This window comes from Eriocheir sinensis, chromosome 21, assembly GCF_024679095.1.
Source record: "Eriocheir sinensis breed Jianghai 21 chromosome 21, ASM2467909v1, whole genome shotgun sequence".
In the NCBI taxonomy this organism is placed as follows: domain Eukaryota; kingdom Metazoa; phylum Arthropoda; class Malacostraca; order Decapoda; family Varunidae; genus Eriocheir; species Eriocheir sinensis.
Genome location: NC_066529.1, coordinates 3,067,629 through 3,093,549, shown reverse-complemented (window position 1 = coordinate 3,093,549; position 25,921 = coordinate 3,067,629). Strand labels below are relative to the sequence as shown.

General features: G+C 45.7%; 1 protein-coding gene across 4 annotated transcripts in view; it reads left to right on the top strand.

The window, feature by feature from the left end:
* The first annotated feature begins 7,002 nt into the window (after nt 1-7,002).
* LOC127001518 (large neutral amino acids transporter small subunit 1-like) overlaps nt 7,003-25,921 on the top strand; it is a 140,674-nt gene continuing 121,755 nt past the window's right edge. For all 4 annotated transcript variants that reach the window (XM_050866123.1, XM_050866121.1, XM_050866124.1 and 1 more), the window contains exon 1: nt 7,003-7,639. In XM_050866123.1, coding sequence (XP_050722080.1) covers nt 7,018-7,639 — 622 coding nt within the window. In that variant the 5' untranslated portion in view covers nt 7,003-7,017. The remainder of the gene's footprint in view (nt 7,640-25,921) is intronic.

The window sequence follows — 25,921 nt, the reverse complement described above, 5'->3', positions numbered from 1 at the left end:
TACCCCACCCGTGGCGCGGCAAGGTTAGCGGGACTTTGCTTCACTTACTGTCCTCGGAAGCCATGCGTTGCTGGAAGTCACCGTTGCCAGATTATCGTACTCAGAGCCTCGTATTTACCGGTTTCTGAGCCATAGCTATTGCCGTAAAAACACTAACAATTAACCATTTTAACGATAACTATATATGAAGGCAGTTATTGGGGTCGAGGAGGCAGTTTTGGGGTCGGAAATCGGCAAACATTTGAGGCTGAGTACGACAGTCTGGCAACGTTGCTGAGTAGAAGTAGTACATGGATAATTGTTGGTCTCCCGAAATCTTATTCATTCGTTGTTTTGGAGTCACTGCTTCGCTAGAATAACTATTTTCAGGATTACTCTCCTTAAATCATACACATTCCCTGTTGTCGGACACACTGCGTCGATAGTGATATGACATAACAGGTACCCACTTCCCTCATTGTTGGTGCAGTGCCCTGTCAGCCTGGCCAGGGGGTATTGTGGCACTGGTCACCTGAGTTGGCCGGGTGTCAGATGCTCTACACACCACCTGGCTCTACATAGTTCTACCCCGAGCCAGTTCGAGCTAGTGAAGTTAGAGTTCGACGCCTCAACGGAGTGCGCATGAGCCTCACGTCACCAGCTCGTCACCAACACGTCACAAGCCATCACCAACACGCCGACGGACACGTGGGGAAGGAGAGGGATGGGGGTGCGGTGATGACTTTTCAAGGGTCATGAATATTATCAGTTCCAAGAAAGTTGTGTCTTCAGAAGTAAAATGATTAATGGTGTTGTGGTTAGTTGTATGTTATTGATTTTTCTAGGGAAATTTTGGAAGCCCATTTTTCAGTGATTTGGGCTTCCCCTCCAAAAAAAAACCGGTTCCCACAGTTCCCCAGGCTTCTCGTGGAGGGTAGGGGGGGGGTATGGAGTGGCGGAGGGGGAGGCGGACTTCTTATAATGTATTACCAAAATAATGAAAGGTCTTGTGGTTAGTTGTTTGTTATGCTTTTATTGCGTCTAGATATGTGTTGCTTCGTTTGCAATGGGGGAAGATTTTGCAGGGATCAACGGTGTAGGATTCCCTTTTTCAACCCCTTTTATTCATTAAATATTGATTTCCACGATTGTTTATTCCTTCATTTCCGTTGTACTTCCACTTCTTCATACTTCCATGCCTACATCTCATTCATTCGTCCCTTCACAAGTGTATTTCCCTTCATTTCTTTTCAACCGTACCATCATGTGCTGCTTCCTTCAACTCTCTTATTCATCTCTTCACATGATTCTTCCTTCTTCCTCACACCCACCCTTTCATGTGTCCGTGGCTTTAACTCTTCCATTCATCCCTTCACACCCCTATTCCTTCACTTCCTTACACCTATCCTCTCATGTATCCGCTCCTTCATCCATCCATCCTTTGCTCTTCACGCTCCAAAGGTGGACTTGAATCAGACTGCAATTACGTATATCATGTCTGAACCCTCTCCTTCCAGCGACGCGGAGACTATTATAGAAACTCCGATTACCTTAACTTTATCTTGGTATTTTGGACTCGCGGCCGCTATCGCTGAGTGGCAATAAGTGGATGTTTTCGTCACTAAGTTATCACCTTTTTATAGAGCCTTCGAACTATTTTTTGAAGAGTCCGCGGCATTGATACAAGGGATGTTTCTGCGTGTGATTAAAGATATCGATTGTCTATATCTGCGTTTGGGTTGAGGAGCATTGGTATGTACTGAAAATGATGATGATGATGATGATGATGATGATGATAACAGTAACAATAATAACTTCCTGTGTTTCTGCTTGTGTTTGAAGATATCGAGTGTCTTTATCTGTGTGAGTTGAGATGATAATGATAAAAGAGTAAATGTCAAGAACTGAGCCGACCTATTCGTGCTGGATATGACTTTATTTATTATTATTTTTTTTTTATGTTATTCATTTGATAGGCTGTAGTTGTCGACCGTACTCTCTCTCTCTCTCTCTCTCTCTCTCTCTCTCTCTCTCTCTCTCTCTCTGTTACATTAAATAAAAGCTGTAGATAACGAAACTAAGCCTGTCTCTTTGTGCTGGAAGTCTACTTTTATTTCGGTACTATCAATGGGCGATAAAGAGGTTACCGTACCGTAGTTGTCAGATCTCTCTCTCTCTCTCTCTCTCTCTCTCTCTCTCTCTCTCTCTCTCTCTCTCTCTCTCTCTCTCTTATCGCTTACGCTGCCGCTTCTCCCCACAGCCGCCGTCCACCTCCTCTTAGTAGGGCTCCATAACTCACGGCCTTCACATGTACCGCCACTCATCCTTGTGTCGGGGTTATCTGATCTCTTCCAGCCACGTGCCTTGGTCAGGTTGTCAGTAGCTCGTGTTTCCCTCTCTCCCTCTCTCTCTCACCACCACACATATATCTGAGGTTACTCCTAATATTGTTGTCTTTTGTTGTCTTTTCTTTCTCATCCCTTCCTCACCTCCAGTCCTCCACTACTTCGTCTTCTTTGTCATTCTCTTCCTCTTTATCTCTTGGTCACGTCCACCTCATCTTCTTCCTCCTCTTCTTTTCTTCCTCATTTCTTTCTCACCTCCTCTTCGTTATCCTCCTCTTCCTCTTCTTCGTCATCTCTTGCTCACATTCACCACCTCCTCCTCCTCTTCGTTATCCTCTTCCTCCTCTTCATTTCTTAATTTCTTGTTCATCTCCACCACCTCCTCTTCGGTATCCTCTCCCTCTTCTTCGACATCTCTTGCTTACCTCCACCTCCTCCTCATCGTTATCTTCTATCTCCTCTTCTCCGGTGCTGTCCTGAAGATGATGATTAAAGATGCTACACCTCCTTCCCTAATTCCACACCCAACTAAGGTTACTATATATTTTCCTTTCCTTTTCCTCCTTGTCCTTGTCCTTGCCCCTCTCCGTTTGCTCCTCGGTTCATGCTTGAGAATGATGCTGTAAAAATGCTCCACCTCCTTCCCTTTCACACCCAGCTATATATTTGCTACATATCTTGCTGTCCTTTTTCTTCTCCTCCTCTTCATCGCCCTTGTTCTTGTCCTTGCCCTCCTTCTTCAGGTTCTCGGTGCTGTCCTGAATATGAGTTCGTGTAAAGATGTTTCACTTCATTGCAAATCCACCTAGAATTACTATACATATCTTGCTCTCCTCCTCTTCCTCCTCCTCCTCCTCCTCCGCCTACCCCTTCTCCTCCTCCTCCTCGGTTTATTTTTTTCTTAAGGTGTTGCCGCCGCGTGTTATCTCGAAGGGTAATCTGTTGATGGAAATACTGTCCCTCACGCCTCTTGAACTTGAAGCCAGGGTCATCGCGTCTGTGGCTGATATGACGCTATAATTGCTCAACGGCAGCCCAGGTGACAGCTTGTGGTGCTCTCTGTCCATGGGGTTATCATGTGACTGCTTGTAGAGAGTGTCTGTGGGAGTTTTAGTTTGTTATCTTTTATTTTTTTTGTTTTATGTTTTCGTTTTCATTGTGTGTGTGTGTGTGTGTGTGTGTGTGTGTGTGTGTGTGTGTTCTTACCTATTTGTTTTCGTAGGATTGAGTTTAGCTCGTAATGTTCTGATGCACTTTATTACATTTTATCATTGTATTCGTTTTAAACTTTTACATTCATTTTGCACACACGATTTCATACGGTCAAACACTATTATTTATTTCATTAGGGTGTGTGTGTGTGTGTGTGTGAAGTGAGAGTCCAAGCAATACATCACTTTTCATACTCTAAGATAAGGAACATCACGCGTGCCCACAATATCTGTCCCCCTGCCATCCTCCATCATGTAATACTGTCCCCCGGCGCAGAGTTTTCTTCATGTATCACGTTTACCTGTACTCCGTTCCTGCGTTTACCTTTCAGTGTCCGAGGTGCAACGGGGCTTATGGCGTCCTGTTGAGTCCCAGCGCCCCCGAGCAACGTCCCGCCGGGAGAGGGAGAAGCGGCTGACACGTGCTCTCTCTCACTCCTCTTTCCTTTCTGAAGAGATGGACCGCAGAGAAAGGTAAGCCCAATCTAATCTGTATGCATCACCTTTTTTTTTTTTTAATGACTCTCACGTCTGCTGTTATTGAGGGGGTTTAGTGTAGTATCATTTTGGGTATTTGCGTATGTGTGTGAGTGTGAGTGTGAGTGGACGGGACGAGTCGCATGCAGGCGGCCGTTGTTTGTGGGTGGACTGCGTAGAAAACGTTCATTTGCGGGGTTCATCGTGTTTCATCCGTTCTGCGTGCCTGTCATTCGCGTATTATTGTTTCATCATCAATCGATGGTTTATTTGAGTAGGTTGTGTAATGAAAAATCAGAGAAACGTTGACCCTAAAAGGAGGAAATGCAACGGACGGCAACCCGAGCACCTGAGGCTTGCAATCAATAGGTCGCCGCTGCACGTGAGGAGGTTCTGCTTGTACCTGGACGTGAATTATTGCGTCATGCTCACCGGGATGCATTTCGGGGTAATTGATGTCTGTGAAAATCTATACTTGACACTAAAGTCCCGAAGAATTACTTATATATAGGAAAGATTGCCTGTTTCTGTGTCCTGTTGCGGTTTCTCCCTCCAGGCAACTGTTCAAGGTCGTTGCATCATTTGCGGAGGAAAAGAACGTCACGATAGCAGTGTCTGCCGACGCTGATAACCGATACTGCGGCTGCGGCCTCTGGCTGCGGCTGCTGCTACCCTCTCTTAACCCTGGCTATTACCGTCGCCGTCGCCGCCTGAGTCACGTTGAGTACCCAGCGGGCAGCGTGCGGGCAGCCGTCAGTGTGTGGTTGTGTTGGCCAGCCTGCCAGCCTCTTTGTCCTTTTGAATGATACTTATTACATATCATGCAGCTCTGTCAGACGGATGTGCGACTGTCGGTGGCCTCACAATGTTCTACAGATGCAGCAATATATAACTTGCTAGTGCTCGACGGTATATTGTTGCAGCGTTATAGAACTGTGTGGTATGGACGCTATGTAAATATGGACAATGCTCGATGTTATTTAATTGCATCATTATACAGCCAATTCCATGTTATCCGGATGCGGCATCATTAAGGAGATCTAGCCACCACGGGTGCAGCAACGAAGAAGTGGCCAGCAACAAAATAACGTTATCACCAACTCCCATGGACTGCTCGCACTGCCTCCGCCTGCCAACGTGTGCGGCTTCGTTGCTGTTGCTGACGCCTCGGCGGTGATAGGGAGGCAGCTAGGCACGAAGGCTCGTGGCCCGGCGGGGTGCTGACGCCTCGGAACTGGTTTTAACCCAACCCTCCCACCGAGCGGCCCGCGCCAAAGATTAGCATCGCCAGGAGGGTAAGCAGTGGTGGTCATGCTCGGCTCCTGTCCGCAGGGGTGGGGGAGGTCCAGGCGACGCCTTGGCCCTCAGACAGCAGTAAGTTCGGCGTTCCTCAGCCTGATCCTGCTTGCCACCACAGCCTGCCAGCCACTCTTGCGGCTCTTCTTTTTCGTTTAGTCCTTCAGATCCACATGCGTGTATTTAAGAACTTTCACTTTTGAATTAATAAACATACACTCAAAAGGGGACTATCATCACCTTTGGAACTTAATATAAGCAGTGTCTTTCGGTTACCTCCTCTTGTCTTTTTTTCTAGTCTAGTAGTGTTTTGCCAGCATTTGTTTTATTATTTGTCTCCTGTAACTATCAAGACATATCTTTATGGTATACTCTAGATATCTTTTAGTTAGTGATATTTGCACAGCGCATCAAGAAACACGAAGCTCTTCATTGTCATCCCGACGACAGCTTCATCCTCGGCCATGATCGGTTCTCGTATCGCCACCCACCTGAGGAGCGGGGCCACGGAGGCTGGGAAAGTTGGGGTGAACGGTGCCAGCTGCCCACCGTCTTGGCCTCTGTTGCTGCGGTGGGCTGCTGAGCACAGGGGGTCATCTCTTGCCACAGCCTTACACGCTGACACATGGGGCGAGTAAGCAGCGATAGCCTTCAGCCGGCGGCACACGGCCCTGCGCCACATCAAGGGAACCGCCGCCCCGGGCCGCGTGGCGCACGGAGCTGCTTCTCCTCGCAGGCATTGTGGCTGCGGGGACGAGAGTACGCTCACGTTTAATTTATTCCACGTGGAGCGTTTCGGAGGATTTAAAAGTACTTTGGGAGCCTGACGAGGGCAGCAGCAGCAGGCATCAGTAGCAGCAGGAGGCTCCACCCTGCAAATCCCGCAGCAGCACTAAATAAGCGGAGCGGATAATGAAGTGTTGACGCGACGGCGGCGGCGACGATACGCAGGCGCGGCGCGGCGCGACACCGCACGGCACACCTGACACGTGTGTGCCACGCGGGGCGCGGCAGGGTGTGTGTGTGTGTGTGTGTGAGAGAGAGAGAGAGAGAGAGAGAGAGAGAGAGAGAGAGAGAGAGCGCATCAATGTGACGTGATTCTCATCTGTTTTTTTTTTTGGAACAGTTGATCTTTTTACACACACACACACACACACACACACACACCACTGGCCGGGCTAACCGGCGTTCAATCGATAACATGTGATGATGCTGGATCGATGACTCCGTTAAACTTGTACATATTCAACGTTCATAGTATATCACCAATGTGTGTGTGTGTGTGTGTGTGTGTGTGTGTGAGAGAGAGAGAGAGAGAGAGAGAGAGAGAGAGAGAGAGAGAGAGAGAGAGAGAGAGAGAGAGAGACTTTGAAGATTATAATACCTTTGATGAATAGTAGTACTTTTGATACGAACATTAAGTGGGTTATCACGTCGTTCCATTACGTAATATTAATAATATGCAACCAGTCGGTTTTGCTGGCTGAAGGCTGATTTCCTGGAGGGGGCGGACCGCACACTGCTGACCCCGGTGCCGAATGTCTGGCTTGGCTGGGAAGGTGTTGCACGAGGCGCAACATTTCACGTTTCCGATCACTTAAAAATCAACTTTCACTCATCCTCCGTTTTCTATCGAGCTCTGAGCCTCCAGTGAGGATGACTTGGACTCCCTAGGGAAAATAGTGCCCCTCGGAAATGCATGGAGCGGCATGTTTGGAGGCTGGCTGGAGGACGCTGGCAACTTGGCTCACGGCGAAGCGACCGTCAAATGCGGCTGCCGGGGCGACGGAGGGCCAGTCTGTGTGGAGCTGTCGTCTTCCCGTGTAAGCGCTCCTACGGCGGGAACCATGACTGAAGCCAAGCGTGATTACAAGGAGGTCCCGACGAAGGATGGGGACGAAGTCAAGGCGGAGACGGAGGTGGTGGGGCTGAAGCCGAAGATGACTTTATTTAACGGCATTACTGTCATCGTGGGCTCCATCATCGGCTCAGGCATCTTCATCTCCCCGACGGTGGTGCTGCAGAACACCGGCAGCGTGGGTGTGTCGCTCATCGTGTGGATCATCAGCGGCCTCTTCTCCATGGTGGGCGCCTACTGCTACGCCGAGCTGGGCTGCATGATCCAGAAGACCGGGGCCGACTATGCCTACATTATGGTCACCTTCGGGCCGTTCCTGGCGTTCATGCGGCTCTGGGTGGAGTGCATCATCGTGCGGCCGTGCTCGCAGACCATCGTGGCGCTCACCTTCAGCGTCTACATCATGAAGCCTTTCTTCCCCACCTGCGACCCCCCAGACGATTCAGCTCGACTCCTCGCCGCCGTCTGCATCTGTGAGTCACCTTACCTTGGCTGTTTTTGGAGGTGTGCCATCCCAGCCCCTCCCTTGCCCTACCCTTCCCTTAATTCGTCCCCTTCACAGCTCAGCGCCCTCACTCGGTCACTCTTCTCCCTTACTTCTCTAGCTCCCAGTCATGCCTCGGCCATCCCTGCCAACCCTTCAGCCTCAACAGTTTTGTCATCATCATGTAATTGATTTTGTGTGGAGGCATAAATGAGGCGTTTCAGATTTCGGCCGGCGGGTCCGCGTGCTCCTCCTGGTTTTATTTTAGCAGATCGTTATATTTCTGAACCGCTGACAGACTTGGCCGCGAGCGTATCACTTTCTTTCATTGAGGCTGCCATGCTTGAGGTTAAACTGTGCGGCGTGTAGCGTGTGTGTGTGTGTACCTGTGCTCAGAGTCTCCCGCGCGTGGTCTGAGCCAGAGCGAGGCAGGGAGCGCCCACGTGATCCAGGCTAACGTGACATTGATGCAAGCCGCTGACTCCATGCTCTCTGGGCGGCGCTGGGTTATTCTGACGAGCTGAATGACTCCACCGACTGCTGACGCCTCCATTTAACCTCTCAGCCTCCTCACCTTGCAATGCCTCGCCACCTGGTAATCCCTTTGAGGTACTGCTCCTTGTGAGGCCATGACGCCCTTCAGAGTCCCTTCGTCAGCAGCTCAGGTTTTCTCGCCCTCCTCCTGCCACGGCCCGCGGGTGAATGACCTTCGGGGTGTAGTTGTCTGGCTTTCTGAGGCCAGGTGAATCAATAGGATGAGAGGACACGTTCCCCGCACACCTGGCCGCGGCGGTGGAGGTGTTATGTTGCTGCTCTGGGTCGCCTCTTCCGGTTGTTTGTGATGATAGAAGGGACAGGGGGAGAGTACTGGTGTGCTATGGTAGTGGTGTGTGAGGTTTAGTAGTGCTCCTTGGTACACACACACACACACACACACACACACACACACACACACACACACAAGCACTCTTACACGTGGGTTGAATGCTAGGATAAATTTAAAGGGGAACGGTCTCTCTCTCTCTCTCTCTCTCTCTCTCTCTCTCTCTCTCTCTCTCTCTCTCTCTCTCTCTCTCTCTCTCTCTCTCTCTCTAACACACACACACACACACACATACACAAGGAAAAAAACGATGTACATTCAAGCTGGTATATTCAAGCTTTCTCCTCGTTTACAGGGTCATGGTTTTCCGCTTTCCAGTGCGTGTGTGTCAATGTTAAAACAGCTTAGTAACATCAATATCCCGGTAGCGTCAATAGCGCGTGTGTACCAATAATAGCAGCTAACCAACATCAAAGAGAATCGAATCCTATGGTCCTTTCAATCGGGTTCACGTGCGATTGATAACCCCACCATGACTAACTATTTTATTTTTAGTGTGCCCTTGACCTGTCCATTGGCATTCGAGTGCAGCGGGACAGGTGTTGAAAGTGAAAGCGGATACGTATGCGTGGAGACAGGTAGAGAGGGAAGGAAGGAGGGGGATGGGGATGGGAGGGAAGGAAGGATGGGGAGGGGGATGAATGGGAAGGAAGGAAGGGATGCGGAGGGGGAGGTAGGATAAGAAAGGAAGGAAGGAAGGGAGGGGGAGGTTGGGTAAGATTAGACGTGCATGTGAGTGGAATGGTTTGGATAGCAAGGTAATGAAAGAAGGAAGGGAGGTGGAGGGGATGATAAGGAAGGAAGGAAGGGATGCGGAGGGGGAGGTAGGATAAGAAAGGAAGGAAGGAAGGGAGGGGGAGGTTGGGTAAGGTAAGATGTGCATGTGGGTGGAAGGGTTTGGATGGCACGGTAAGGAAGGAAGGGAGGGAGGTGGAGGGGATGATAAGGTAAGGTAGGAAGGAAGGGAGGGGGAGGGGGAGGTAGGGTAAGGTAAGGTGTGCATACTTGTGGAAGGGTTGATAGTTGGCAGGTAGAAAGCACTAATTAAAGCCCTTGCATACCTGAGAACGAGAAATTGGATCCACCCACACGTAAAAAAAATATGTAGGAGAGGAAGAGGGAAAGGGAAAAATTGCAAGGAAGGGGAAAAAGGAAAAAATATACTAGGATGAATGTATAAGATTTTTTTTTTTTTTTTTACAGCAAAGGAGACAGCTCAAGGGCACAAAAAAGTAAACATTAACAAAAAAAAGCCCGCTACTCGCTGCTCCCAAAAAGAATCCAAAGAGGTGGCCGAAAGATAGGTCAGTTTCGGGAGGAATAGAGGAAAAATTGTTTAAAATAGAGGGAAAGGAAAGGAAATATTGGGTGCAGTGTGTAAGATGAGGAAAAATAAAGGAAAAATGTGAGTAGGGAAGGTGAAGAGGAAAAAAACTATATATTGGGATGAATGTGAGAGATGAGGAGGAGGAAAAAAGGGTGAGGAGAGAGAGAGAGAGAGAGAGAGAGAGAGAGAGAGAGAGAGAGAGAGAGAGAGAGTATTTCATTGCTCACCAAGATATTGATTTACTGTGGGAGAGAAACCCCGTTATAGTGACCACCTACAGATTCTCCTTCCTCTACCTCCTCTTTCCTCTCCTTTTTCCCTCCTGTTTCCCCTCCATCTGTTACCTCCTTTCCTCCTCCTTCCCCTTATAGTAATTCTCCTCCACTACGACACTTCACTTTCTCCTCCTCCTCCTCCTCCTCCTCTTTCATCTCTTTATCTCCTATTTCTCCTCCACCTTCTACCTCCCCTTCCTCTTCCTCTTAGTAATTCACCACCATCATAACATTCCTCTTCCTCCTCTTCCTCCTCCTCCTCCTCCTCCTCCTTGTTATCGTTTTTATCATCCTCTTTCTTCCCTTTTTCCTCCTGTTTCCCTCCACCTTCTGCCTCCCATCGTATTCTTTCCTCCACCATGACACTACTCTTCCTCCTCCTCCTCCTTCTCCTCGTCCTCGTCCTCCTCAATGCAAACCATATCCTTCTCTCTCTCTCTCTCTCTCTCTCTCTCTCTCTCTCTCTCTCTCTCGCACATACGCAAGCAGCCAATCCCTTTAACCTCCCCCCCCTCCCCCCTCCTGGCTGCTTTACGCCACTCCATCTCTCCTCCTTATCATCCCTCGCGTCGCCGGCAAGCTGAATGAACCCTTACGCCTCTGTGGTACCTTTGCTCTGTGGCGTATTTGGCGGCGTCACTCCGATCATTGGTGTGGCGAAAGAGATGACCAGGAGAGGCCCACGTTTATTGAGCCATCTTCTTCGTGTGTGTGTGTGTGTGTGTGTGTGGTTGGTTTTCGCTGCGTAATAGTACTGAGTGTGTTGGGTCCCGGTCGTCGTTCTCCTCCTCCTCCTCCTCCTCCTCCTCCTCCTCGTTATTATCATTCTTATCATCATTCGCCTTTTTTCTTTTCTTGCTTGTCTTCGTTCGTTTTCCTTATATCTGTCGTCTTTTTTTTTTTGTCCTCTTCTCTGAATTTGATAAAAAAAAAGTTTAGTTCACGTTTTTAATCCTTCCCTTTCTTTTCTTATCTCTAATCGTCTTTTCTTCTTCCTCCTCCTCCTCTTACTCGCCTTCGTTCTCGTGTGTCTCTCTCTTGTGTCCTTTTTTCTCTCCTTTTTGTCCTCTTTTCTTAATTTAAAAGTCTTTTGTTCGCGTCTTTCTCCTAATCCCTCTTTTTTTTTCTTATCTCTAATCTTCCTCCTCTTTCCCCTCCTCCTTCATCTCTTCTTCCTCCTCCTCCTCTTCCTTTTCTTGCTCTTCTTTATGTTGCAATTGCGTAAAATGATTGAAAGATATGCGGGTGAGCTTCTTGAGAGAGAGAGAGAGAGAGAGAGAGAGAGAGAGAGAGAGACTACAACGTAAATAAAGGAGCGAATGGAAGAAATTGATCGTAGGAGAAAGGTTTAGACGGATGGGATGGAAGGAGGAAGAAAAAGGAAGATGGAGAGAGGAGGAAGGAGGTAGAAAAGTAGATAGGTGGAGAGAAGCTGAGAAGTTAGAAGTAGAGAAGATGCTACTTAGGAGACGGAAGAAGAGGAAGAGGCGGAAGAAGAAGAGGAAGGCAGAGAGAGGGGGAGGAGGGGTTGGTGGGGAAAGGTGTAATTTGAGGCGGACTATAACGTGAGAAAAGAAGATTATACTATGTTAGGCTTCTTCCGTTCACGTGAATGTCTGTATGTCTGTCTGTCTGTATGTTTACCTGTCTGTCTATCTGTCTATTTACCTGAATTTATCTTCATGTATCTTTATTTTCTTGTCTTTCTGGCTCTCACTTTATCTGTTATGTCTGTCTGTCTGTCTGTGTGTATGTGTGTATGTTTACCTGTCTGCCTACCTGTCTTATCTACCCGTGTTGGTCTTTATCTATCTCTATCTATCTTTATCTCTTATTGACTTTCTGGATCTCTGTCTATATACCTTACTCTGAGGCTTTCTATATCTGTTTGTCTGTCTACCAGTGTTTCTGTCTATCTATCTTTATCTTATTGTCTTTCTGGTTCTCACTTTTATCTTTGTCTGTATTTACCTTTCTCTGAATCTTTCCGTATCTGTTTGTCTCTCTGTTTGTGTGTTGCTATCTCTATCTACCTGTTTGTTTCTTTTCCTTTCCTCTTCTTTCAATGTTATGTTTGTTTTGCATATCGTTTCTCGTCTTCTTTTCCTTGTTTTTATCTGATTTTCTTTTCCTTTTGTAATGTTAGTTGGATTTTTTCATATCTGCAGGAAGTTGAAGTTGACTGGGACGATGCAGAGAGAGAGAGAGAGAGAGAGAGAGAGAGAGAGAGAGAGAGAGAGAGAGAGAGAGAGAGAGAGAGAGACGTGGTGACAATGGTACTTGGCATAACAAACGCAGACAAACGACAAACAGACAGTAGGAGATAACAATAGGAACACACACACACACACACACACACACACACACACACACACACACAGAAACCTAGATAAAGACAGACAGACAGACAGACAGACAGACATGCGTATCACCAGACCGATGAAGAAAGATGAAGATGGGTTGAGATAACAAAAGGAACCACCACCATCATCACCATCACCACCATCACCACCACCGCCGCCACCACCACCACCATCATCACCATCATCACCACCGCCGCCACCACCACCACCATCATCACCACCCGTTGCTGCCCATCATTCCTTTCTCTCTTGGCGTGTGCCCTCCTCGTGCCCACTAACACACACACACACACACACACACACACACACACACACACACAGACCACCCCTCTCCACTTTCCCTCCCTCACCTTTCCTCCACTCTACCCTTCCTCTAAACACCCCTTCCACTCGTCCCCATCCCCCTTAACCCCTCCACTTTTCCTCTCCACATATTTCTTCCTTCTCCACTATCACATTTTCCACTCTCTACTCTTTCCCTTCTTTCCTTCCTTCTCCACTTCATTCCCTTTCCCCATCTTCATCTTCACCCCTTTAAGCACTTTTTCAATCACTACCTCACTATCCTGCCTCACTTCATCCTCCCTATCTTCAACACCCTACGCAACTTCCACACCATCATCACCATCATCATCATCCCCATGCCCTATCATCACACTTCAACATCCCTACGACTCACATATCACCACCACCACCACCATCACCATCACCACGAATCACATGACAAGCGACGCACAATGGCACTATGACCACTAAATCATCCCCAACGTGACCTTCTCCTCCTCCTCCTCCTCCTCCTTCTCCTGACCCTATATATATCCATCCCCCCGTTTGGCAATGCAGCGGGACTCACAGGCACTTCGCGTATTCCACGGTCCCTGCTTAACGTTATACTCCCCAGGCATCGCTCTCCCTTCCTAGGCCCATAGTAGATAAGATTCCCTCCCTCTGCCACATACTATCCCTAGGCCTATAGTAGACAAAATCTCCCTCCCACGGCCACACTCCCCTTCATAGGGTCATAGACAAAACCTCCCTCCCTCGGCCACATACTCCCTTCCTAGACCCATAGTACACAAAATCTCCCTTCCTCGTCTCATCGTACACATACTCTCCCTCTCTCGGCTCATAGTACACACAAGCTCTCCCTCCCTCGGCCCACAGTACTCAAGATTCCTCTCTTAGGCATACGAAGAGAGATTCACCATCCTCCAAACACTATATGAATCGTCTTAAAACCCTCCATGGTATTCAAGCTCTCCCTTCCTTCGGCCCATAGTACCTGCATAAGCCATCCCTCCTTCGGCCTATAGTACAGAAGCTCTCCCTCCCTCGGCCATTCCTTCAAGATCAGTTCCCTCAATATCAGTTCCCCAGACTCCATTTCCTTACACCAGCTTTCTGTATATGACTCACGAGTTAATGACCACATGAAGAGTATTAATTTCCTCATTATTTAGGATTTTATTTTGTGCACTAATTATGCCAAGATTGGTGTAATTATTGGAGGTGAAGTATATGAGATTGGACGTTGAAATGTTGAAAGCAGTTTAGAGGCTATTTTTTTTTTAGTTGGTTGTAATTGATATCTGTTTAACTGTCTGTCTGTCTATCTGTCTGTCTATCTATATCTATCTGTGAGTCTGCAATATTACCCAGTCGTTCAGCAGGAGTCGTTCAACCAGTCTCCTCGTCTCTTGTTGCTTCTTCTTCTTCTTCTTCTTCTTCTTCTTCTTCTTCTTCTTCTTCTTCTTTTCTTTATTCGAGTCACTGCTGCAAACTTACCAGACATTCTTCTTCTTCCCCTCCTCCTCCTCCTCCTCCTCCTCCTCCTTCTTCTCTTCTTCTTCTTTTTCTTCTTTTTCTTCTTCTTTTCACTTAATTATTTTTAATATTGCGAAACTTGTCGGTTGGGATGTTTCATTTTTATTCTCTCTCTCTCTCTCTCTCTCTCTCTCTCTCTCTCTCTCCGAAGTAGGTTTTATGGCTGTTCTTTTCTTTCTTGCCTTCCGTCGGGGATTTTCTTTATTTTTTTTGCTTTATCGAGTTGACTGATTTTGTTGTTGTATTTATTTTAGTTCGTGTTTAGCTTTTTTCTTTATTTTATTCATCGATGTTCGGGTGTTCTTTTATTTTTTTATTTTTTGTTTGTTTTTTTGGTTGATTTCAGTTCGGTTCCATGTCATTTTTTTTCTCTCTATTTGATTTCGAGTTCGGTTCTGTAATTGTTTTTTGTTTGTTTGTTTGTTTATTTGTTTGTCCAGTTTTTTTTCGGGGGGGTGAAGAAAAAGAAACAAAGAAAACAAGCAAGGTCAGGGTTAAGCCAAACGAGTAGACGGAAGCCATACAACAGAGAGAGAGAGAGAGAGAGAGAGAGAGAGAGAGAGAGAGAGAGAGAGAGAGAGAGAGAGAGAGAGAGAGAGAGAGAGAGAGAGAGAGAGAGAGTTACAGACCATCTTGCCTTTAAATCTTTCTTCCCCCATCAATACAGACAGACACAGACACTCAGACAAAAAAATATTGTCCACAATAACACTGCTCCCTCACACAGTACATACCAATCGAGAAAAGGACGCGTACAAAATGGCAATCATACTATCACCCTTTAGTACGCACCAGCCAAGACGCAGATATGGCCCTTTTTGGGAGCGCATTAAAATTCCTTCTCGTGTCCTGCGCAAGTGCCCGACCGACCGACCGACCGACCGACCTTATTCAATTCTACCTCCTGCCCCCCTTTCTCTCTCTCTCTCTCTCTCTCTCTCTCTCTCTCTCTCTCTGGGACGGCTACTGACAGGGGACCAAAGATTAGGGACACATCGAGTAAAAGTCTGTAGCTTGTCTGTTGAGTATTGAGCCGAGGCGGGAGGGACAACGTAGGAGAAAGGAACGAAGGGGGGGGGGGGGGGAGAGTGGGGGGGAAAAAAAGGAAGGGGTGGTGGCGAGAGGAAGGAAGGAATGCAGGGAAGGAATGTGAAGGGGAGGAGAGAGGGAAAGGAAAAGAAATGGAGATGGAGGGACCGAGGTTGGAGGGGAAAATGGAAGGGAGTTAAGGGAGAGGTGACGAGGGGAAGGAAAGAGGGGAAACGAGAAGGAAGGAAGGAAGGAAGGAAAGGAGACAAGATAGAAGGAAGTTATGGAAGGGGTGACGAGAGGAAAGAATGTGAGGGGAGGAGAGAGGGAGAGAAGGGAATGGAGGGAGGAAAGCAGATATAAAGATTATGAATGAAGACGATATAAAACAGGAAAGCGGGAGATGGAAAGAAGATAAGGAAAGGGTGCCGGGGGAAAGGAATGAGAGGGAAGGAGAAAGGAGTAAAGATAAGATAGGGAGGGAGGGAAAGGATTGCACGGAGGGAAGGAGATAGACAGATAACGAATAATGAAGTCAGAAAATTAGGAGGAAGAAAAGAATGGTGAAAAGGAGAAGGCATAAGGAAGGAAGAATAGACAAGTAAATCACCCAGAGAAGAAAGAAGGAAGGAGAGAGAAAAGAGAAGCATACAGGAGAGAAAGAGGGGAAAGAAAGCATCCTTCTCCTACTCCCTCCTTCTTCCCATCTTGGTAGGAGAGGGAGGGAGGGTGGAACGGATTAGAGAGAGATGAATGGAAGCAAAGAGAGAGAGGAGAGTGGCAGGATACGAAGCAGACAGAGAAGGAAGGAAGGAAGGAGGGAGACAGGACTAAGAAAGGAGCCATTCACTAAGTAGCAAGGAAGGGATCAAGGGAGTTCAGAGAGAAGATGGAAGGAAGTTATGAAGAAGAACAGACTAAAGAAAGAGGAGGAGGAAGAGTGGGGAAGAGGGGAAGAAGAAGACACAGTAGAGAGGAGGAAGGAAGAGATCAAAGAGAGAATTCAAAGAGAAGAAAAATGAAGAAAGTTACGAAGAAGAGCAGACTGAAGAAAGAGGAGGAGGAGGAGGAGGAAGAGGAAGAGGGGGAGAGGAGAGGAGGGGCAAGTGGGCAAGCCGGTGACCGCTATATCGTAATAATCTTTAATGAAACTTTAATTACGTAGAAGCTAATCAGCCAACCAGTCGATTTTTATGAGGTCGATGCCGCGCTCATACATAACAACCTCGATCCACAACCCTGAGGCGACGTTTAGCACTTGGAAGATAATCGCCGAGGTATTTATAACAGTGACTCACATCGATGTTCTGTATGCGAAAGACGAGTGCTAGCCAGGAGGTGGATGCGAACTGGGCAGGGAAGGAAGAAGAGATAGAGGGAAAAAAGAAGGAAAGGAGAGAAAGGAGTGAAGGGGAGGGGTGACGAGAGGAAGGGAAGTAGGGAAGGAAAGGAAAGAAAGGAATGAAAGGAAAGGGGTAATGGGAGGAAAGAAAGGGAAGGAGAGAAGGGAAAGAGATGGAGGAAAGAAAGAAAACAGGAAAGGAGAGAGAGAGAGAAAAAACAAAAAAGGAATGGAGGTATAAAAGATTTGGAATGCTTAAAAACGAACTAAATGCTTTCCCTTAATTAAAAACCTAAACATCAATGAAAATCAACAAGACATCGTAAACCAATCACCAGAGACATCACTGACCGATCACCAGTCACCGAGATTTTCCTACACGTAACTTTGATTAGCGTACCAACCGTCGTAAACACAGAGGGAGGGGGGGAGACAGCAAAACCCTCCATCCCTTAGGTCAGTGACTCCTGGACTGATAGCTGATAGAGGAGAGGGCAGGGGTGGTGGCGGGTTGGGCTACTACGATTTGGGCGGGACTTTTGGGCGGGGTTAAGGGATGTATGGGAAGAGGAGGAGTAGAACATGCATTATTCAAGGGTTGTATTGTGTGGGTGAGTATTGAGGTGTTAATGAGCCTTGCCACAGGTGTACTATAGAGAATGCGAAAGGGTTAGATAGAGCCGACGAACGGATTGTGTAAAGGGAGAGAAGGGATAGCTTTTTATGTGTATGTATTTGTGTTTGTTTTCCATGTTTTTTTAATAGCAAGGGAAACAGTTTAAGGCCAAAAAAAAATCGACAAAATAAGATACAACAGAGTAACGGATTGTAAAAGTGAAGAGCGGGGGATAGTTTTTGTGAGTGTTTGTTTTCCATGTGTTTTTTTTTATAGCAAGGGAAACAGTTCAATGGCCAAAAAAAATCGAGATAAAAAAACTGTTAACCTCTGCTTCTATAAAAAAGAAGTATAGAGGAGTTACTAAAAGAGAGGTTTCGTTTTTGTGTGTGTGGGTTTAGGGGTGAGATAATGTTATGTAAGCTTTTATTTAAATAGTAATATTTGTAGTAGTAGTGATGGTGGTAGTGCGAACAGTAGTAGTAGTAGTAGTAGTAGTAGTAGTGGTAGTTAAAAATGAGACCCACCATATGCACAAAAAAAAAAAAATAGAGGTAGAGAGAGAAAAAAAAAAAGTGTTGGCATGGAGGTATGTGCGTGGGAGGGAGAACAAGGAACAGATACATGTAGAAGGGGAGGAGGAGGGGAAGGGAGAGAGAGAGAGATAGGAGAGAGGCACGGACGAAAAAGGATAAAGGGAGGGACGGAGGGAGGGAGGGAGCTACGGAGGGACAGACAGAGACGGGTTGTTGTAGAGATGCAAATATATAGGACGGGACAGGACAGGACGGCGCGAGGCTACATGGATAGGATGACAAGGGGACGGGGTGGTGGCTGAGAAGGTAAAAGAGATATTGGTGGCAGGGTTAAATAAATAAGGGAGACAAGACGGTAGAGTGAGACTGGAAGGGACGAGAGAGAGAGAGAGAGAGAGAGAGAGAGAGAGAGAGAGAGAGAGAGAGAGAGAGAGAGAGAGAGAACTGGGTATGACAGGGGATGGAGTGTGAAGAGGAGAGAGGACGGCAGGGATGCTTGGACGAGAAGAGATGGCAGAGTAAGGATAGCAGGGACGAGACAGCTTGACAGGGTGAGATAGGGTGAAAGAGGCGGTAAGGGTGGCCTAGGCTTGACGAGATGGCAGGGTAACAATGGAAGGGGTAAGATAGAAGAGGAGAGGACGGCAGGGATGCATGGAGGAGAAGAAATGGCAGAGTAAGGATAGCAGGGACGAGACAGCTTGACAGGGTGAGATTGAGTGAAAGAGGCGGCAAGGGTGGACGAGATGGCAGAGTAAGGATGGAAGGGGCAAGACAGAACGAGAATAGAGGGCAGAGTATGGCAAGGTAGGGCGGAAATAAAAGTGTAAAAGGAAAAGATTAGAACAGAGGGCGGTAATGCAAGAGAGAGCAGGCAAGCACACAAAAGACCACATTCCCTCGCAACGTTATACCAATACAACTCACTGGTCTGCCTGGTCCCATATCCCCAAACATGTCGTGGGCTTACACACACACACACACACACACACACACACACACACACACACACACACACACACACACACACACACACACACACAGCTGATAAGGCTTTCGTAGAGGTTCTGGGTATGTCCATGGGTAGTTTGATGAGCCTAGTGGTAGTTTGACAAGGCTTATGTTTAGGGAATGCGAAAAAACACTTATGAGAACCCGACTAATTTCCTTTGTGGGGTTTGGAATTGTTTGTTTTGAGAGCCGAAAGCTTCTCAGAAAATGGCCCAGATGGTTGGTTTCGCGGTTCTCTCCCTCAACCCACGCCAGCTACACGACACGGCCTATTTCCCACCTCTCGAGTCCCCTAATTCCCCCTCCACCAGTATCCCCACCAACACCTCGACTGCTATCACCACCTGCAACACTTTCTTAGTCTGCTTCTTCTTTCCTTTTGTCCACCTTACTTATTATATCAACCCAGCCACGCCACTACACGAGAGGGCCTATTTCCACACCTCTCGAGTCCCCTAATTCCACCTCCACCAGTATCCCCACCAACACCTTATCCACTATCACCACTTGCAACACTTTCTTTTCCTTTTCCTTTTCCTGTTGTCCACTTTTACTCATATTTACATCATTAGCTTATTTTTTGTCCTTGTAATCGATTTCCTTTCACATCTTCTTTGTTGATGGCGTTCAGCCCTGAGAGGAGATAGGATGGTGGTGGTGGTGGTGGCGATGGTGGTGGTGGTGGTGGTATTAATGGTAGCGGTTCATTTATTACTAAGTCTTGTACGTGTTTGTTTTATATTGTTGTTTATGGCCACTTATCTGGACTCTTAAGTGAGGGTCAGTTACAGCCTCTCTCTTTTATTACTAGTGTGTGAGGGAATAATCGAGAGAGAGAGAGAGAGAGAGAGAGAGAGAGAGAGAGAGAGAGAGGGGGGGACTGACTGACTGACTTCATTGTTGACTGATAAAGCGACAAAAAAAAAAAAAAAAACGAAGTGAACGACCTTGATGTCCTGGTAACATCGTCTTCATTATTACGTGTTTGTTTGTTGTGCGTGTGTGTGTGTGTGTGTGTGTGTGTGTGTGTGTGTGTGTGTGTGTGTCGTCGTATTCGTTGTTAATGCTGAATGTTTTTATCTGGTTGCGTGTTACTCTCTCTCTCTCTCTCTCTCTCTCTCTCTCTCTCTCTCTCGACATTTTCCACGCTTCCGGAGAGATTGTTTGTTATATTTATCTCACACGTGGGTCTCTCTCTCTTGGTTTTCTTCCTCTTCTTCCTCTTTTTCTTCTCTAACAATAAATCAAGCTGTCCGTCAATCTGTCTTTCTTTCCTCTCTCTCTCTCTCTCGCATGCCTGGACTGAATTTTTCTTTTTGTTTTCTTTCTTTTAACGGCTTTTGTTATTATTTATCATCTTTATTATTATTATTATTATTATTATTATTATTATTATTATTATTATTATTATTATTATTATATTTTTTCTTCCTCTTCTTTATTTTCTTCTCCTTTATCTTCTTTTCCTTCATCTTTTTCTTCCTCTTAATCTTTTTTCATTTTCTTTATCCTCTTATTATTGTTATTATTTTTTTATTATTATTATTATCATTATTTTTATTATTACATGCTAACTCCCTGGCAGCAACAGCAGTCCTTCTCTAAATATTATCCTTTCCCTCCTTCTCCTCCTCCTTATTCTCCTCCTCCTACTCTAAAACTCGCCTCTTAAATAATTATCCAAACAACTTTTATCTCCATGTATGTTTATGTGGACTCGTCTGTCTCATAAGCCGCTAATGTAAACACACGTCCGTTATCTCAGAGCCTGTCAGTCCCCATCGCCTTCACAAAAATGTACTCAACAGCTCCTTCACTGCCCTCCCTCCTAACAAGCATTCCTTTAGTCATTTACTCAGAAGCTCACTCACGGACTATCTATCGCTCAGTCAAAACACTCTTGCAGACGCACTCAATCGATCAGTCACTCATTCACGGATACTTGCTCACTCAAAACACTCTTGCAGTCATACTCGCTCGCTCACACTCACCCACGCAATCACACTAACTCACTAACTCACTCAAAACACTTGCGGTCACACTCACTCACTCACTCACTCATACTCACAAACTCACTCACTCACTCACTGTCTCATTCACTTCAGTCCTTTTCATCAGGATCTTTGTCGGAACAATATAATTTCGTCTCTTCTTTTCCTCTCTTTACTTTTCGCCTTTATTTTTAGCCTTTACTTTGTCTGAGGCCTTTGTGTTTCCTCTTTGGTCTCTCCTCTTTCCTCCTCTTGGGGTCACTATCAGCAAAGTCAACACTATGCTCGGGTTCATAGCGAGGAAATTCGAGAGTAAAACGCCAGACGTGATGCTATCCTTGTATTATTCCATGGTAAGACCGCACCTCGAGTATGCAGTACAGTTCTGGTCTCCTAATTACAGAAAGGACATTGATTTACTGGAAAGGATTCAACGACGCGCCACGAAAATGATTTCAGCCTTAAGGGCCAACCGTACGAGGAACGACTCAAGCGACTCAATCTCTTTACACTGGAGAAAGACGCCTACGAGGGGATATGATTCAGGTCTACAAGTACCTGAAAAAGTTCAATAACGTCGATTACTCCAAATTCTTCGAAATGCAAACCAACTCAAGAACTAGAAATAACGGTTTACCCATTCAGTCGAGTCGATGTAACACAAACAATGGAAGGAGTTTCTTTTCAAACCGAGTCATCCGCCACTGGAACAATCTTCCCTCAGAAGTAGTAAATGTGAATACCATCAACTCCTTCAAATATCAAATTGACCGTCATTTCGTTGCGTCAGGAGTAAACTGAATATCGAGGTGCTTTCATCTGCTCTCCAAGCCCCAAGTGACTGTCGAGTTGATTAATACACCAAAGCGGGCGACCTCGTAATGAGCCAATAGGCTTTCTGTTGCCTGCATTTCCATGTATCCTCCTCCTCCTCCTCTCCCCACCACTACTAAGAGGAGCTCATCCCCGTCTGTTTAATAATCCCCTTCCTCCCACGTGACGAGAGAGAGAGAGAGAGAGAGAGAGAGAGAGAGAGAGAGAGAGAGAGAGAGAGAGAGAGAGAGAGAGAGAGAGAGAGGCGTGATTCGGTAATAATTAAAGGTAGGAATCGATTCAACAGGTGTTACAGACGCTAGAAAACAATAACATGTAATAATAACAATCATCATCATCAGCTGCACCACCACCGTCGAGAGAGAGAGAGAGAGAGAGAGAGAGTACGCTACTGGTATAAACCGCTCACCTGTAACCACGTCCCCTCCCCCTCAGTCCTCTCTCTCTCTCTCTCTCTCTCTCTCTCTGCATTTAAACATCAGTAATTCCTCATCCTCTTTCATTCATTCATTCATTCATCTTTATCACGCATTTTTTCCTTCTTTCCCATCCTTCCTCCTTCCTTCCTTCCCCCCCCCCCCCCCTTGCAATCTTTCCTTCCTCCCTCATATTCCCTAATCTTCCTCTCCCCTCTTCCACTCTTCCCTCCCTCTTCTTCCCACACCCAGCCTGTCAATCATTCTCTCTCCTCTTCCACTTCTTTCTCCTTCCACCCTCTCCTCTATTCCAATTTCTTCTCCCTCTTAATTCCTTCCCCATCCACCTTATCAATAACTCACTTGCTACTTTCCCTCCTCTCTTCTCTTCCACTTTTCTTCCTCTTCTCATCATCTCCGCTCTTCCAGTTTTTTCTTCCCTCTTCCCTTCCACTTCTTTCCCTTTCTCTTCCCTCCCCTACTCCATTTTTTCCTCCCTATTCTTTCCACATCCACCTTCTACCAACCACATTCTCTTTATACTTTCCTTCCTCTCTTCTTTTCCACTCTTCTTCTCCTTCTTTCTTCCCCTATTACCTCTCTCTTCTTTCCCTATCCACCCTATCAATCACTTCCTACTTTCCTACCTCTCCTCTTCCACTCCCCCTTCCACCCTATCCCCTATTCGCATCCACTCGCTCGATCCCTCTCTCGATTCTCTTCACCCACCCTCAATCCCCTTCTCCCTATACCTACCTAAGTGGACGATCCGAAGTTGAAATTGCGGACTTGGTGGGGGAGGAACAAGGGATCGAGTGATACGTGTGTGGGAAGTCGTTGGAGTGGAGTTTAATCCTCTTATACATCGGTTGATCCTCTTCTGTATAGCTTGTATGGGATAGTAGAGGAAGTGTGTCTGTGTAGGGGTATGTTTTTTTTTTTTTTTTTTTTTGGGGGGGGGAAGGAGGGTAAGTTAGTAATTAAATATTGATAAGAATACAAAAGAGAAAGAAGAAAAATGGAAACGCGAAAGGCTAAAAGCTAAATGAAGAGATGGGAGAAAAAAAGACAAAGCTAAATAAAAAGAAAAGAAAAAAGGGAGGTAAAACGAAAGGCTAAAAGCTAAATGAAGAGATGGGAGAAAAAACAGAAAAAAAGACTTAAAGCTAAATAAAAAGAAAAGAAAAAAGGGAGGTAAAACGAAAGGCTAAAAGCTAAATGAAGAGATGGGAGAAAAACAGAAAAAAATACTAAAAGCTAAATAAAAAGAAAAAAATGGAAACACGAAAGACTAAAAGCTAAATGAAGAGATGGGAGAAAAACAGAAAAAAATACTAAAAGCTAAATAAAAAGAAAAAAATGGAAACACGAAAGACTAAAAGCTAAATGAAGAGATAGGAGAAAAAACAGAAAAAAAGACTAAAAGCTAAATAAAAAGAAAAGAAAAAGGGGATGTAAAACGAAAAGCTAATTGCATATGAAAAGAAAAGAAGAGGAATGCACATCAAGTAAACAAGACAATAAGTTAGTATGGCTTGTATAGACGGACGAGGGTAGAGGAAGTGTCTGCGTGTGGGTGTGGGTCACTTTTTCGTGTATATGTAAGTTAGGAAGTAAATTAAGTAAGTAATTAATTAAGTAAGCAAGGTTCTGTGTATTCCCATTCAGAGGTTAAAACAGGAAGAAAAAGACAGAGAGAAAGACAGGGAGAAAATTAAAAGATATAAACATTAAGAAAAAAAACTATATTAGGACAAACAAACCTCATTTTCAGTCCTAAAACGGAATGAAAAAGACAGAGAAAAACAGGAAGAAAATTAAAAGATATAAACATTAAGAAAAGAAACTATATTAGGACAAACAAACCTCATTTTCAGTCCTAAAATGGAAAGAAAAAGACAGAGAAAAACAGGAAGAAAATTAAAAGATATAAACATTAAGGAAAAAACTATATTAGGACAAACAAACCTCATTTTCAGCCCTAAAACGGAAAGAGAAAGACAGAGAGAAAGACAGGGAGAAAATTAAAAGCTATAAACATCAAGAAAAAAAACTATATTAGGACAAACAAACCTCATTTTCAGTCCTAAAACGGAAAGAAAAAGACAGAGAAAGACAGGAAGAAAATAAAAAAATATATATATAAACACTTAGAAAACTATATTAAGAAAAACAAACCTCATTTCCAGTCCTTATTAGTGTAGTTTCCCTCCCTTCCTTCCTTTATTTTCCATCCCTCCAGTATCGCCTCCGTTTCACCTTTTCTCTCTCTGTTTTCTCCGTTTCTCGTGGGTGTGTTTGAACAGGGAAGGATAAACTAGCGTGGTGTTTGCCTCTTGCCGCCTTGTGCAACCCTCTAGACGGGGTGGGCGACCGTGTTGTTATTGCTTGCGTGAGCGTGTGGTGAGGGAACCATAGGAGGGGAGGAAGAATAAAGGGGATGGGGTGAGTGGGTGGGTTGGGAATAGTGTAGGAGGGAAGGGGGGTGTATAGTGAAGTATGTGGGAGGGAAGGAAGAGTGGGCGAGGTATAGTTAGAGTTGGAGACGGTAAGGAAAGGTATATATTTCAAAGGTATAGTGAACTGTGTGGGAGGGAAAGACCAAAGAGGAGTTGGCAGGAAGTAGTTTTAACGTGAGATGAGATAGGGAAAGGATGGGAGTGCGTGGACATGGAGTGAGAGGGAACAGGTGGGAGTAAGTGGAAGCGGGTGGATGCTGGGAGAACGTGGATGAAGACTGAAGTATGGATGTGGAGAAGAAGTTTGGAGTCGGCGGTCAAGGTTGGATGGAATGGAGGAGGAGGAGGAGGAGGGGAAAATAATGGAGTTGGATTAAGTTAAGGGGAATACTGGAAAGGGAGAAGGATAGAAGGATGAAACGACGTGGAAGAGAAATTGATAGGGGTGGAGAAGGTGAAGGAAAGAGACTGTAAGAGTGGATGTGAATTATGGAGTTTGGAAGAGGAGAAAGAAAAGAAAAAAGAAATAGGAGAGAAAATTATAGGAGTGTGGAGGGTGAAGGAGATTGACTGCATGAGTGGAGGAGGAGGAGGAGGAGGAGTGATATGGAAGTGTGGTTGCGCAGAAGAGGATGGAGTAAGTGGGCGGGAAAGGGATGTAGAGATAAGAATGATGGCGGTGGTAGTGATGGTCGAGTAGGAGGAGAAGTAGGAGGAGAAGTCGATATGGAAATGTACGGTTGAGTAGTGGAGAATGGAGTAAGTGGACGAGAAAGTGGGTATGGAGATAAGAGAGAGATGGTGGTGATGGCCAGGTGGAGGCGTGGGTGAGGGGACGTGACTCTGGGCTCATATAGGGAGGCGGAGGGTATTTTAAGAGCCCTGGGAGATACAAGAAGGGAAGCAAGTGGGTTCTTTCATCCTTCCCCAAGCGCTCCTTACTCCCCATCCTCCGCGTGGCCTCTGTTTACTCGGGTTTACATTACCCCCCGTTGTCTGACTCCTGGCGGCCCTTATTAGAACTATATATGTATTTTTTTTTATTACAGCAAAGGAAACAGCTCAAGGGCAAAATAAAGAAAACAATAATGAAAAATATCCCGCTAATCACTGCTGCTATAAAAGAGTTAAGAGGAGTGGCCGAAGGAGTTTTTTTTTTTTTTTCTTCTTTTCTTTAACTATTTTTATACTCTTCTCATGGTTGCTTCCGGTTATATTTTCTTTTTTTATTTATTTTTTGTTTTCTTTATTTTTCAGTCACTGTTTCTGCGATTTCTCTCTTCAAGTTCCTTCTTTGCTACAATTTTCTCTCAGTCTTTCATTTTATTTAACTTCTTTTCACTTATTTTTTATTCTTGGTCACTG